The following is a 16,229-nucleotide window of genomic DNA, read 5'->3' on the forward strand; positions in this document are numbered from 1 at the left end:
CCAACCTATTTGTATGATCAGCTAAAAAACAAGAATGTCTTAATATCTTCCAGTATTCATAGTTACATAGGTGCATAGTTAAGTTGGGTTGAATAAACCCAAACCGAAATCATCCAAAAATAATTATAATCGGCCATCACAACATCATCTGGCAGGGCATTCTACACCCTCACAGTTAAGACTTAATTATCTAAGAATGGTTTTCCTATACATAGCACTAGGAAAAATAAGTAAGCATAATGTTATTTAGCCCTACGTGTTCCTTCTCCCTTGAACTACCAGGGTGGCATAGCTGTGTGATTCACAAAAAAAGTAATAAAATATGCATAAGGCAATCCCCTTATACTTCCTCTGTGGATGGGCATATTAAATTATTTCTATTTAAGTACTGTATGCATCACATTTTGGTGACTAAAGATATAGTCTTTTTCAGTAGTTAATTAGTATTTTGCATACGTATACAACATAATGTCAAATATATGTATAATTTGATATGTTACTCCCATAACCCTCCCTGCTCCTCTGTCCTCCCTTGTCCTTGTAGATTGCTACTAGTTGAACAGGTATGGGATCCATTAACCGGAATAAATTATCCAGAAAGTTCTGAATTATGGAAAGGCTATCTCCCATAAAATAATCAAATAATTCAACATTTTAAAAATGATTTCCCTTTTCTCTGGAATAATAAAACCACATTTTTCGAGTTATTTAATTGATAGATAAGGTAAAATTGTGGATAGGAGTTTGGTAGCATTTGTTTTCATAAAAAAATGAGACAATTTTGAGTTTTATAAACTTTAGTTTATAAAAACTCCCATAAACTTGAAATTTGAAAAAAATGACCAATCGAAATTAATGAAAAAATTAAAATTTTTACAATTTGGGTGAATAGGATTGACCTGCAAACTCTAATCAAATTCCAATCGAATTTGATTCAAGTTTTTTCACCAAAAAAAAATGTAAAATTTTTTTTTTTCAAAAGTCCACCAAACAACTCCAGATTGATTGTAGGAGGTCTCCTATAGGCTAAAACACCAATGTGGCAGGTTTTAGATGCCGAACAGTCAAATTTGAAAAGGGACAGTACAATGATAAATTTCGAAATTCGAATTTCAATTTTTTTTAAACTCAAATCGAAATTTGAACTAATCCCTAGTCAAAAAAATTACTATCTGAAATAAACTCAAAATTCGAATTTAAAAACTTAAATTTTCAATTCGACCCTTGATAAATCTGCCCCCTAATCGTGGTAAAATAGTAGATAGCAAACAAAAATCACCTTGTTACATTGACTGTTTTAATAAATTATGAAAACGAACAACATCAGTTTGCTTATATGCTTTAAGAATGTTGTACATGTTGTATGCTCAATAATTGCATACTTAAGGTCTGCTTTAAAAAGAACCAGGGGCCCTAGCCCAAACCATGAAAAGTAGCCTCAGATGATTATTTCTCCAGCACCAAACTTTGCCAACCCCAACTTTGCCAACATGTGGCATTGTACATGGTGATGCTAGTTTTGTCTCTGATCACCTATAAAAACTTCCTAAGCCCTACAAATAGTTCAGATTTATATTTAATTAACCATTTTTAATGAGTCAAAAAAAAAGAAAAGAAAAAAAAAACCCTCAATAAACTTGAATTGAATAGTTTCATTATTTAACAGAGTTCATTATGCTTGAAATACCATAACTTTTACTATATATAACCAATATGAAGCACACTTGCTTTTTAATTAGATAAGCTTGCCAAGAACCCAAAGACAGGTGGTTCTTCATCTGCTACTGTTATTTGGCTGAACATAATTCTTTTAGGAAATGTTTCAATTTTTTTCTGTTGAACATTTGTCTGCATGATTTGTGTGTCAGTGCTATGTTAACCAATATAAATATTACATTTTAATTACGGTAATTAAAAATGTGTTGCATTAGTGGCGATGACATATAAAAATCAAAAAAGAAAATTGAGCAAAACAATACAGGCCCTAATTTATATAATATATCGAATTAGTGATTATTATTGCTTATATTTCTAAAAAACTAAATTATGCTTTATAATATAACATTGTTTAAGGTGGAATGCTTTTAGATCACGGAGCTATAAATAATTTACCCTCTTGTACTAAAAGAGTAAAGCCTTACATCGGTGGCTTGCAGCAGTGTGGAAATCTGATAAATTATATCTCTGCTATTTATGATAATAATCCATAAGGTTTATTAGCAGTCCTTTTCATTTCATTACTTTTAATTTTTTTAATTTCTAAGTCTGTATTTGCCCTGCCAATATCCTAATATCATAAGTTCCTGCAATGAAATGAGGGAAGAGGAAACAACACAATACAGCATCATCACATAAATAAACATGCAGGCAACAGCAGCAAACAAGGCAGAGCAGCTTTCAGGCTGTACCTGGATCACCTGAATGGTCTATGCTTACTGTAGTAGACATGATGCTTATGTGTGCCAGTCTGGACCAAAAGTCATAAAAACACCACAAAAACCAAACAAAGTAATTCAACAAACAACACAGAGCTCTGTTGGCTCCACAGGACTGTGCCCCCCTAAGACCCAAAAAATCACTGGGCCCCCTAGTCCCCCCCTGATGGCAGCCCTGGTTACAATGTTACTAAAACGTAACCTTTAATTAATTTTACATTAATACATCCTGACTATAAACACAGAGACTCACTGCTCTTAACATTCAAAGCAGTGCAGGACCTTATCCTTAAAATAACAGATACTTTAAAAACGCATATGGTGGACCGGTGAAATCTATGATAAATATATTTACATATTTTTCAAGTGCCAGTGTTTGATTGCATGGCATTAGTAATTGAAAGTAATTGACAGACAATGCCCATTCCCTCCCATCCAAGGTTCCCTCACGTGCAATGCCTGCGGAGCTTGCCCATGAGGAAGCTGAGCAGTCAGTGAAACGTGTAGGGTAGCATAGGTGGACGGTGGAGGGAGTATCTCCCACTTGTTGTAGATAGGCAGGCATTGTGCATAACAAACGCAGAATAATGTCTCTTCTTATTTTTTACAAAGCTACAGCCATTCAGACAACTATATCTTTATTCCTCCAAATGAGAAAATGTTTGAAAGCATTTTCACAGTTCCAATTCATATCTGCTTGTTTGAAGCGTCCAAAAGAACAGATGTTGTGGTGTAGTCTAACATTTAATATATTGTTAACTAAACATTTATGCTGTATATTTATCTGATTGTTAAGCTTCCAATTCGTAATCACTGCCTCTATTCAAAATATTTTTAATGATCTATGTCAGCTGTACTTCATATGCAAACATGGTAAAATTAGCTGGATTTGTGAATAAATACATAAATTAGCACAGTAACTACAAATGGAAAAATGCTTTAGGTAGCATTAGTAAGCAGTTTTATCTCCTTTGATCTTACTTTATAAAAAAAAAAATGGAAGTTAGGGCTCAGTGTGGCAGCAGCCTTTCATCCTAAAATGGTCCTAGCAGTAATGAATACTGCAGTACTTTATGTTAAACAAAGACATAATTTTATCAGATTTTAACCTTTTTAGACAATAAAACCATTAGACCATGTGCCAAAACAACCACACGCTTGAGTGGGCAAATTATGTAGTGAATAAAGCAGCAGCACTCCGGTATTTTTGAAAATTTGTAAACCTTTACTTAAATGCAATAGGCAACGTTTCAGGCTACGCAGGCCCTTTGCCAAGAACTGCGGTACCGATTTGCCGACAGTTGTGGTGTTGCCCTGACAGCCTATGCGATTTGTTTGGAAGCAGGGAGGGCCTGAATGCTGCTACAGAGATCTGCAGGCCGGTTCCCTCACCTCTCTGACGATCATTACAGGTACACTCTGGATGGCCAGCCACTTTCAGTTGGCAGATTTACTGATACCCCTTCAGGGGAGGAAAAAGTGGGGGGGCAACCGCGGGATTGATCTGGGTCCTATGCAGTGAACTGGGACAATGAACTGTGCATAATTTCACTAGCACGATTTTTATTTTTTATCTATATTCTCTATTTTTTGATTTTTTATACGCGCTTATGTTTTTTCTATTGCTTATGTATATGATATTGGACTTTCATCACATGGTATGTGCACTATTTATATGAGAATGCCTATTGACTAAATATAAAATAATTTTGTTTTGATTTAACACCACATGGAGGGTGGGACTAATTCACATGATTGATCAGTAATGGTTTAGTTTTTTATATACACATATTGACTTTCTATTTACACAAAACCTAAGGCTATATTATGTCATTCAGGTTCAAACAGACCCTGCTGCGGTTGTCCTAACACAAGGATCAGAGTTTTTTCTTTAACAGACCATCAGGTTTTTTCTTTCACAACCACCAGGCTTTAGAATGAAGGGTTAATATCTGCATGTGGGGTTAATTACCATATGAAGGGAGAAAAAAGTTTTGTCTATAAGGTGGGACAATTTGCATGTTTCTGGCTATAATTGAGGGATATATTAGTTTTATTACATGATGTAAGGGCTTTATGATTGTGAAGTTGAGGGAGTTCACTTTAACAACGACCTATAATCTTATCTCTTTTTTAGATACTAAATGTAACATAAAACTTTTAAATGAACAGCTGCGGCTAAAGTAGCAACAAATGGCCATAGAGGGCAGCAAAATGTTAATTAGTATTTGTTTTTAGTTTTTTAACAATGTATATTGGAGTAGAGGATGAATTTAAATGTTAGTGTGGATTTACATTGTGGGCGCCCCTAGGCCCACTACCGTTCATCGCCCCTGTCCCCTCCAGGGGGACAGGAGCAATGGGGATTGATGCACGGAAAATTAAAAAAATGATTGTATCTCCAGCGCATCCCCAGTGTTTCTGAACCAATGTGGGTGTGGTTGGGCAGCATGCCGCCCCCCTAAAATTCTGCCGCCCTAGGCCCGGGCCTAGGTGGCCTTTCCACAAATCTGGGCCTGATAGTCTTAAATATTTGTATGCTAATTATGTTACGTATTCTGATGATTGTACTGACACGTCTTTTCCAATCTGACTTTTTCCCACCATTCTCTGTATTTAAAGCATTTCTGTAACATGTATCAGTGCTTTGAGAAAGGCCTCTGAAGAGGTCGAAACGTCAGTCTACTTGTGAATAAAAACCTTTTATATTTTTCTAAGTCCTGAGAGTGCGGACCTTATTCTGTATGATATTGTGTGTGTGTGTATATATATATATATATATATATATATATATATATATATATATATATATATATATATATATATATATATATATATATATATATATATATATATATATATATTTGTGTTCAGAATAATAGCAGTGTGTTTAAAAAAGTGAATCAAAATCCATATACTTGCTTTTATTTCAATACACGCAAATGCATTGGGAAAACTGAGTATTCTATTCCAATTCAAAACATGAAGAAAAATGTATCAAATTTGTGTTATTGCTTTACAGAGTGTGAAGAAAGGTGAATAGGCTGTTTCAAAAAGTGTCTACATTGTTCTGTTTTATGTCTTTCAGGTTTTGGTTGCCATTTTAAATCATTTGAGATAATTTTAGCTGAGCAGCCTATAATTTTCTGAACTTCTTTATATGTTTTCCTCTCTCCAAATAACTTTTGAATCAAAGTAAGCTTTTGACCTTTTGTCTTTATAAGGTCATGGACTCCTTTGTAATTCTAATTTCCTTACATGGTTACATTATTCACTTGATCGATAGATAGATAGATAGATAGATAGATAGATAGATAGATAGATGATAGATAGATAGATAGATAGATAGATAGATAGATAGATAGATAGATAGATAGATAGATAGATATATTTGACGTAATTTGGAAGATTGAACTTGATGAGCATCTGACTTTTTCAGCAACCAGGATCAGCAACCAGGATCAGTGACGTTTGACTGTATAATAAATACCTTTTCTTCCTAAAAAGGCATCTAACCTTGGAAATAAATGCTATAATCTATCTTCCCTTACAGAACTGATGGCAAAACCTCCATTCTCTCCAGCCTAAATATAGTTCTCAAGGCAAATCTTGGTAATGGCCAACTATAACAGATTCATCAAAAAAGAAGAAAAGAAATTGAGTTTGTCAAACGAACTCTTCTTTGAAAATATAACATACCATTTACACTTTAATTTAATATTAATGTTCAGAAAGCCATACTCTATACATTGGGGATGCCATATAAAAATCTCCTTTAGAAACTTTAAGGTCAATGGAACACAGGACTGTTTCCGTCAATCCAAGCACCAAAAAACATGGCAACTGAAAAATTGCCCCATCATTGTGACTTTTACCTGGAAACCCATCCATGGGCTTTTTCAGGCAACTATCGATTGACAAGTACTGGCACAATATCCCCAGAACCTACTTGATATAAAAGACAACTACCTTTCCTCAAGTGATGTTTAACTTTTAGCCTGTAAAAAGCTAAAATGTTCATGTTTGGGCCAATAGGCAGTTTAAGGACTGGCCTGCCATGAGATTGGAAAAATCCCTGGTGACCCTGATTTGGACTGGCCCTTCCTCCTTACTGTTGCACACAGCATTAACTCTTTACTACCTTTTCCATGCTTTGAATGTGGCTTTATTTATTCTTAGCAGCATTCCAAGTTAATGTTAAAAAGTGTGAAATTTTCAAGCAGTGCTATAAATGTTATGAATTTCACATTTAACACATTGGAAAGAGTTATTTAAGGAGAGTTATTTAAAGTGGTCAGGGAATAGACAGATGCCAAGGTTATTGCCAGAGATAAGCAGAAGATTCCAGGAATGCTACTAAGTTTCTCAGGAATTTGCCACTATGGGGCATATTTTTTTTAGCACTGCATATCTTGTCGACACTATATAAATCAATAATGATGATGATGATCTCATCTGGCAAAGTGAAGGCATATTTTAACCAAATCATTTCATATTTACAAAAGATTATATTTATGCCACTGCAAGCATAATGGGCTGCAATTTGCTGGCATAAATTGTATTGGTAATTACACCAGCCATAACACCATAAATCAATTATATAGTAGCATGGATGATATGACATAGAAAATGAGATGCTGAAATGGCTGGTGTATCTTTATATTGATAGTTCACTAGCCTTGACTTGGCAAAATTAGTTTTGGCATTAAATTGTATTGCAAATGTTAAGTTAACATGCCGAATTTGGATTTAATAAATTGCCAATGCTGTGGTAAATGCTCTTAATGGGAGAGCTACTGTATTACAAAGGACTTACAGATGCACACATGCACTAGGGGGGTTATTTATTAAAGTCTGATTTTTTTCTGGTCAGCGTTTTAAAGGGGAAAACACCATTTTTTCGGAGTGATTTATTAAATCTCATTGCTGCTAAAAGTCTGAATAAAAAAGTACTCCATCTCAAACCTGCCGAGGTCATGTAGAAGTCAATAGCAGATGTCCCATATACAACTGGGAGGTATCATGATCTGCGCTGGGTTTCGTGCAATAATTTGAATAATTCATGAGTTTTCAGGTTTCAAATCCAAAAAAATACACAATTCAGATTTTGTTTTACAATTTAATCTAGTCTTTTCCCCCAACAGAATTTTTCGAGTTAATTTATTGATAAAAATGGTAAAAATGTGCACAGGAATTTGGTCGAAGTGATTTTAAAAAAATAGAGAAGAATTTTCAGATTTTAGTAAATACCCGCTAGCTCATTTATAAAGACTATGGAAACTTGCATGTGGACAGTAACCCATAGCAACCAATCAGTGACTGGCTTTTTACAGGCAACTGCAGGCATCCTAGGAAGAGAGCGCACCTCCAGCCATACACCCCCATGGCCCACGGGGTCCCAAAATGGAAAGATGGGATTAAAAAATCATGAAAAGGCATAACTGGAAGTAACCCGGGGCAGATTAGAGGTGTGGCCATGTGTGCTGAGTGGGATTTTATTAAATTGGGCCCCGTTTTACTTAATGGCAGGGCCCACCTTCCAGGTAGCCCAGAAAATCAAAGGGTTAATAAATAATTGTAGTCTCCTGGGAGGGGCTTCTACAGCCCACTGGTTCATTTGTAGAGTCTCCTGCAGAATTCTGGGGGACACTGTGCTACTAATGTGACTGCAATGTAACCTCACCTTTTGCCTTAATTAACACTTGTATTCTTAATTTTAAGCAAAGAAATGTGTGACTTTACACCTACCAAATTGGGAATTTATGTGAGGAAATGCATTTGCATTACAGAATATTATAGAAAGTACAAAGTAACGTAATGGTTCATTACCACTGTTGTTTATCGCTACTGGGGATCACAGGATGTGAAGACGGTGCTTAAACAAAGACATTCACATTAGTTGTTGTTCCTCAAAGCACCTGTTTTCTTCCTCCCGGCATCACTCGCCTCTGCCCAGGTTTGTCTGTTGTTATTACAGGAGCGCCATCCAACCTGTTCACCTCCAATTCCACGCCCACAACCACCGACCAATCATCGGCCGTCTGGCTGCTGCCTGCAAACACGGGAGTCTCTGCAGAAGGGATGAGCCCTGATTAATCCAGCAACAAGTGCGCAAACTTTTGGGAAGCGGATCAAAGGCGGGGAGCGAAGAGCTGATGCCATTATTGTCAGTAGCAGTTGTATTGGGCTCCAGGAAGCCTCAACGTGTCTGGAAAGGTAGAGACACGGCTTGAGCCACTGGGCAGCGTGTGAGGAAAGCGCGCGGCTCGGGAGAGTGAAAGGGCAAGTAGGGAAGGGAGAGAGCGCCGCCAGGACGATGTTGGATCCGTCTTCCAGTGACGATGAACCGGGGGACTTGCTGGAGGAAAACGCGCCAGATGTGCGGGTGGCAGCGGGCGGGGGAGCTAGTAACCAGTGGGATAATGGCAGAGACAACGCCGCCCGCTCAACCTTGCCCAGACCTGCCAGTCCCAGTCCGTCGGTGCGCAGTGAGGGCAGAGAGGAGCGGGAGAGACTGCAGAAGGAAGAGAGGGAGAGGAAGAACAGGCTGCAGCTCTATGTCTTTGTCATGCGATGCGTCGCTTACCCGTTTAATGGCAAGCAACCGACCGATATGGCCAGGAGGCAGCAAAAGGTAATGGTATTCGTGTTCCTCTTCTGCTGCAACAGGTGCCCAGCAAACACTTCTCTGCTCCCGGAGGAGGCACTGCATTTGCTGCCAGTACAGCTCGTGTTGGTGGGGCGTCCACTGGCCACTATAGTGACTATACCCCATTTGTTTAATGTGGAACATGACACTAGAGGGTCCCTCCTGCACTTCCCAGGATCCTGAAAGCGGCCCTCCACTCAAAAAGGATTTTACATGGTGGTGAAAGGAAATGACATTCTAAACAACTTTCCACTCTACAGTAGAACCCCTATTTTACATGCCCTGATTTTAAGTTTGCCCTCATTTTACATTGTTTCTTTTCAGGTCTCGCCTATATATTATGCATAATACATTTTCCTGGATTTTACATTTTCCTGGATTTTACACCATTTATTTCTGGTCCCCTGAAAAACGTAAAATGGAGGTTCTACTGTATATTCATTATAGGGTGGTTCACCTTTGAGATAACTTTTATTATGACACAGTTTGTAATTGTTTTTCATTTTGTATTATTTAAGGTTTTTGAGTTATTTTAAGCATTCTGGTAGCTAAGGAACCAAATTACCCTAGCAACCATGCACTGATGTGAGTAAGAGACTGAAGTATGAATAGAAGAGGCCTGAATAGAAAGATGAGGACTAACAAGTAAAATACATGTGTAGCCTTACAGAGCAGTTGTTTTTTTTGTTTTTTTTTACAAGGGGTCAGCGACGCTAATTGGAAAGCTTCAAAGAGTCAGAAGAAAAAGGCAAATAACTATAAAACTATAACAAAAATAGATAATGAGGACCAATTGTAAAGTTGCTTAGAATTGGCCATTCTATGACACTAAAAGTTGATTTAGGGCAGAGACACAAGATCAGAATCAGGGAGATTAGTCGCCCAGCGACAAATCTCTTCTTCTGGGCGACTAATCTCCCTGAACTGCCTCCCGCTGGCTAGAGTGTAAATCTCCATCGGGATGGCAATCTGAGAGCTTCGTTTTCCAAAATTGCCTCACGAGGAAACTTTCCAGATACTCCACCTAATACTTACTAAGGTTGATGTGTGCTAGAGGTGTCTGGGTATCATTCATATATATATTTAGTATTATGGACCACATTACATTATATTTAGAGAGGAGAATGCCAAGCATTTGTGTTTTATACGGTTACAAAATGTGTTGAGTATATTACTGTTATTATTATTGTATGTTGTGTATTAAAACAAGTACAATACTACGCAATATTGAATGAATGGTGGATTCAATACTGAATTATATTCAGAGGGCTTGGATTTAAACAGTCTAAATGACAAGTAGAAGTAGGGAAAAGCGCCCCCCCAGTTTTTAATTTTTACTTTAAGGACAGTAAAAGTATTTGTTTCAGTTTTTGTGCTATGCAGAGTCAAAGTTTCTTATTCCTGCCTTTTTAATTTAGTCATTACCTATTTATTATTAAAGGATGCTACAAGCTAACCAATTACCATTCTGTTGGTTTCCTCCTTGTGTGAGGCCACAAGGAAACTGTATAAATATCCTCTATATCTTGTAATGGGCAAATTGTTACATTTGATTTGCTTGCCATATGTTATCCTGAATCCATTTGAAGTTCACATAAGAGAGCAAAGAGAGCAATATCAGGAGAGCAACTATGTATACAAGAGTAGATAGATCTTCAGAAATATATGAAAAATGTGCAAGATAATATGCAACTCTTGTCTCACTGCAAACACCATATAGAGTTTTATACAACAGGATCTTGGCTTCAAGCTATGGCTTTTATTAAAAAAAAATATTTTTTTTTATTTCTATTTATTATAGTGAGAGCACAAACTCTGAATATACCAAACTTGCATATGCAAAGCAGCATGTCTAAAAATTAATATTGTGTTTTTGCAACTGTAATCCCTGTATCTAGCAATGTTATCCCTGTATCTAGCATGTTGTCTTTGTCTTCAGACCTTTTGTCATAGCTTGTCTTTGCTCTAATTGGCTGTCTATAAATCTTCATGCAGCTGGATTAAAGGGGTTGTCCACCTTTAAGCACTTTTCTCAATTCAGGTGGTTTCAGATCGTTCAGCAGAAATAAAGACTTTTTCCAACGACTTTCTATTTGTGACCATTTTTCTAATGTTGAAGTGATACATTTACTTGATACATATGTTATCTTTGTCTCTGCTGAACAGAATCCCTGAGTTTCATTAAAGGCAGCTGTTAGAATTGATACAGTAGTTGCTAATATTCCACAGATACTGATGAGAAATGTATCTTAATAATTATATAAATAAATATAGCAAATTGTAACAGTTCAGAATGTTCCCGGATCACTGAGCTGTCAGACTGAAACACTGAGACATGAACATAAAACTTTAAACTTACATTTTGGTAGAATGGTAAAAAATAAAAGATGGAAAGTAATTGAAAAAAGTCTTTATTTATGATGACAAATCTGAAAAGAATTCAACTGAAAAAAGTGTTTGGAAGGTGAACAACCCCCAAAATGAAAATGTTTTGAAGGAATGACAATAAATTGTATTGTTGCCCTGCAGTGTTAAAACTGGTGTGTTTGCTTCAGAAACTCTACAATAGTTTATATAAACAAGCTGATGTGTAGCCATAGGGCCAGCCATTGAAATCTGAAATAGGAGAAAAGGAACAGAATACACAACATATAAACTCTGTGGTATACAATGGGATGTTCCTTTTTTTCTCTGTCTGCTGTGTATCCAGCACTTGATGGCTGCCCCCATGCCTACACAGTAGCTTGTTTGTATGAACTATAGTAGTCTTACACTAGAAGAGTCTATGTTTAAAAAAAAAAAAGTCTGCCTGGTGATTTAGTTAGGGATTTATGCACTTTTGGTAATAGGTAAAATGTTATACAGAAATTATATTTACTTAGATGCTTTAGCAAATCTCGATAACCCATATTATGGCATACATCCTCCGAGAACACATCAATATTCTTTTTAAGCACTACTGTGGGATTACCTTCTAAGATGTGATACAGTTGAGTTGCCAGTAAGCTTCTTGTCAATATGATACACAATGAAATACAGGAGATGGGGGGGGGGGTGTAATACTAGGAAAATAGTTAGTCAATAATTTATCCATAAGAGAAAAACATGCTATAAGAATATGATGATTCCATTGTGATAAAGAACGCTTACAAAGGTGGATGTTCTACATAACCCTCCTTCCTCATAATGCCATGTACTGTATTTTCTGAATTGTACCAGTCCTTTTTCCAGCAAGCACCAGCATGGCATAATGAAATCACCCCCATACTTCTCAAGATCCTCCAAAAGATTAGGTCTTTGCCCCGATCATCTTCTGTAAACGTAAGTGTGAGTTTTGTATGCCAGATTAGAGGCTTCTTCATTGCACAACAGCCTTTTAGGCTAGTAGCATAAAGGGCTGAAATCGGCCTGCTGAAATTTGGAGGGTGGAAATCAGCCCCTATGTGGGCAGTAACCGCCTCTTCCATTCACATAAGAAATTGTTTTATTGGCCTGGTGCAAAGACACAACAGTTTCTTATGCAAACAGAAAAAGGGGGTACTGCCCACATAGGGGCTGATTTTAGGCCTGTATATTTTTTATCAGGCTGACTTTAGCCCCTTCCAGAATGATGCCGTGTCTGTGTGGTCCTAAGCCTTTTATATTTGCATTTTTCGTTGTATAAATACTTGTGGGACCTTTTGCCCTAGAAGTTATTTCTAGATTTTCAATTTGTGTCGTTGCTTGACCGAGGGCTCTTATTTCTTTGTCATTTATCTATGTTCATACTTAGATATTCATAATATATGTCCTGTTTTTGGGCATACATTGTGGTATTGCTTAACATTAGTATAATATATAAAGTTGTAGTAATTATAGTGATTATTGCATTCAAGGTGAACTCTTTTTTTTTTTCTTTATATGCACTACTTTTCTGAAAATACAACAGCGTAGACATACAAAACCAGCCAGACACCTTTGCTTAATGAAAATGGATTGCTGTAAATGAGTTACTTCTTTATGAGGGTTTGAATCTAATTGAAATTCAAATCACACCAATGTGAGGAGCTAATGAACTACAGACCATAATTCAAAGTTTGTTTCAATGACATGCTACGAATGAGTGTGGGACTTTACCACTTCATTCTTGATTATCGCTACAGTGGTATATTTACCTTGTGTGATGTCTATAGCTATTGATTTATGTAAGCACCCAGTGAGAAATATTTGCCATATCTTTTGCAGTACAGTTAATGTGTTCCACATATCTTGGTTTCTTCAATCATATTCAAACCGGTTCAGTTAGCATTTTTTTTAATCATTGATGTCTTGTTAGATTTTTGCAGTTAAATATGGAAGCAAATATTGTATTTCATTTTGTTAGTTTGAATTTTATGGACCACCACAGTCTGCCAGCTATATGTGACATAAACTGCAAAATGAGTTGAAAACAGAACACTAGCTCTTTACCCATTTGTCAAAACCCCAATAGCGGCTGCAAGGAGGAAGTGTAGTCTGTGCTGTGTTAGGGGGGTGGGGTGGGGTAATGGCTGGCCTCTGCCATAAGGAGAAGCTGAAATTGACAACTGGGGTAGGGGGGCCCCAGGCAGCAGCCCTGGTGGGCCATGGACACCCCAGTCAAAACTGGATAAACCATAAAGACGATCACCAAAGTCCTTTTTGGGAAATATATAGACACAAGCTTTAAAAATTAACACACATTCTACATCTCTTTGGCAAAAAGTCTTTAGGTATGCACCCTGCAACTATTTTAAATAAATTTGAAAACAAAGACTACAGCTTTGGCAAATGTAATGGATACAGTGCTTGTGCCTAACAAATTGGCACCCCCAGTGAATTTGAATTTCATTCTCTTTTAATTATTAAGGAAGCATTGCTATATTGTTTAGTCACTGGCAGGACAATCAGTAGCCATAAGATACCAATTTCCTGTAAAAAGGGAAAAAGCAATTTCCAATTAAAGTGATTATTGACCAAAGCACTGAGCAAATGTATTGGCCACATGCCTATAGTCACACCCCTGGTTCAAGTATTTGGCAAAAGCCTCCACATAAATTATATATTCCCTGATAAATACAAAACAATAAAACCATTTGGCTTATAGACAGTGGTGTAACTACCAGTGGAGGTAGTTGAAAACAGTTTTTTTAAAAAAACAAGGCTGAATAAATTAATATAGCTTTAGATTTCCCAGTAGTCAGGGGCGATTCTGGCCCCTCTGCCGCCTGAGGCAGCAGCAGTTGCTGCTGCCCCCCCCCCTCCCCCATGTGCTTACCTTTTTGCGCCTGAGGGGGTCCACAAGGGCGGCAGAGAGGGCCAGTACGCTAGCGCAGAGGCTCTAACTGCTCTCTGCACTAGAAGAGCCGAATTTCTGGTTTGAAAATGGAAAATTCGGCTCTTAAAGTACCAGCCTCAACTCGCCTCACTGGCGAAGCGCCCCTGCCAGTAGTAGCTCTGTATGCTGTTGTGAAGTTCAGTTACCGGAGATCACTTAAAGTGATACTGACACTAAAAAACTATTTTTTAAAGTATGAATGTACATTAAAAGTTACCTATAGGTCATGTTGATCGTTTTTTGCTGTAAATAATTTTTAGTTGATGTTCCTTAACCTGACTGTTTTGCCAACCTGTCCCACCTCAGCCCCCCATAGACAAGCACGAGTCAGATGGGTAATCAGTAGCGTCACTAGAGGGGGCGGGCCCTGGTGCGTGACACGCAGCATGGCCCCTCCCCCCTCCGTACGGCCGCATTTGTCAGTGGCACACGGGCTGCCGGGGGCCCTGAGGGGGTGCACCCCCTGCTCCCTCAGCAGTTCCGCCACTGTGGGTAATGTAAAAGCTTTGAGCAAATACTCCATGGCAAAATTATAAGTACCAAACAAAGGTGTCAGTAACTCTTTAAGGTAAAAGAGATTGTTTGTTTGTTTGTTTGTTTGTTTATTTGACACAAGTTAATCTGAACTTGGATATGACATGAGAAAGTATGGGCATAAAAAGGGAGTTACCAGTGGGAGAGCATAGAGCTATTTCTTCACAATACAGAAAAGCAAAGAACTGCTCTTCTGGTCAATCAGGTGGTTCTGCCTCAAAGTCAGGGTACTAGTAGCCAAGGCTAACTTGTGAACAGAATCCATCTAAGTCAGAAAGGGACTCGTGGGGGAATACACAGAATTTTATTCTCTCTCAATGCCAACTTTTACAAGTCGATACATTTCTATTCAGCCCTTCTTTAAGTGCGCTAGAATAAAGTCTGTAACAGAGCAACTCTTACCATTGATGTATCAGTTGCTAGGAAATTAAAAATCCACATTTGGTTGCTAGCTTTGTGTGCGGCTAGCTTTAAAAAAACATGATGGGTGTTAGTTTACCTCCACACATGTTACGTAGTTGGCTTTCAACATTGTTTCAGACATCAAAACCAGGGGTGCAGAGAATGCAGCCAATACTGCTTTCAATAGTTATAACAGTTACAAATAATTTTTAAAATGCTTCTAATTTTAAGTTAAGGTACATTAGAAAACTGCTTAGAATTACATTTTTCTTTCATTATACAAAAGATTTTTGCCATTTGCTCCAAGGAAAGGGTGTTTTTATTTCCCTTTTCTCTTGCAGGTAGTGTGATTTTGTGATTTTCTGCTGACAAGAAAGAATTAATTTGCCCTAAGAATTCTGCTCCAAGTGAATTACAAAATATATTTTACTTTTTAAAATTGCTTAAATTCCTTAAAACATTTTGCCATGTGTAGAGCAAGATTTCGCAACATAAGCCATCACTTAACGAAACCTTATCAAAGTGTGATATAGCCATACCTTTTGCATCACTGTGTTTTCACAAAAGGTAGGTGGGGGGTTGCAGGTGGTAAGGACAGGGCTACATTGCTCTCCCCAGTGCTGCGCTCTACACTAAGGGGCATATTTATTATGCTATGTAAAAAAAAAATGGCATAACATTTTTACCCGTTTTTTCTTATGTGACTTCCTCTGGCAATGTCAAATCTGGTATTCACAGGACATAAAATTACACAAGCCCTGAGAAATTTTCAGTTTATTTTACACTAAAACATTTTTATTGTATTTTATGGTGCAATCAGTTAATGATCATAACACTGGAAAAGGTAACTAAATCTGTATTAATATTTATTTTT

At 37.3% G+C, this 16,229-nt stretch overlaps 1 protein-coding gene across 7 annotated transcripts in view; it reads left to right on the forward strand.

Annotated features, from left to right (window-relative positions):
- The first annotated feature begins 8,250 nt into the window (after window positions 1-8,250).
- The window catches only part of cadps2.S (Ca++-dependent secretion activator 2 S homeolog), a 192,434-nt gene continuing 184,455 nt past the window's right edge, over window positions 8,251-16,229 (forward strand). The window contains exon 1 of one of the 7 annotated variants that reach the window (XM_041588530.1): window positions 8,251-9,069. In XM_041588530.1, coding sequence (XP_041444464.1) covers window positions 8,752-9,069 — 318 coding nt within the window. In that variant the 5' untranslated portion in view covers window positions 8,251-8,751. The remainder of the gene's footprint in view (window positions 9,070-16,229) is intronic. The other 6 variants (XM_041588528.1, XM_041588529.1, XM_018255847.2 and 3 more) reach the window with 6 other exon arrangements.

This window comes from Xenopus laevis, chromosome 3S, assembly GCF_017654675.1.
Source record: "Xenopus laevis strain J_2021 chromosome 3S, Xenopus_laevis_v10.1, whole genome shotgun sequence".
Lineage (NCBI taxonomy): Eukaryota > Metazoa > Chordata > Amphibia > Anura > Pipidae > Xenopus > Xenopus laevis.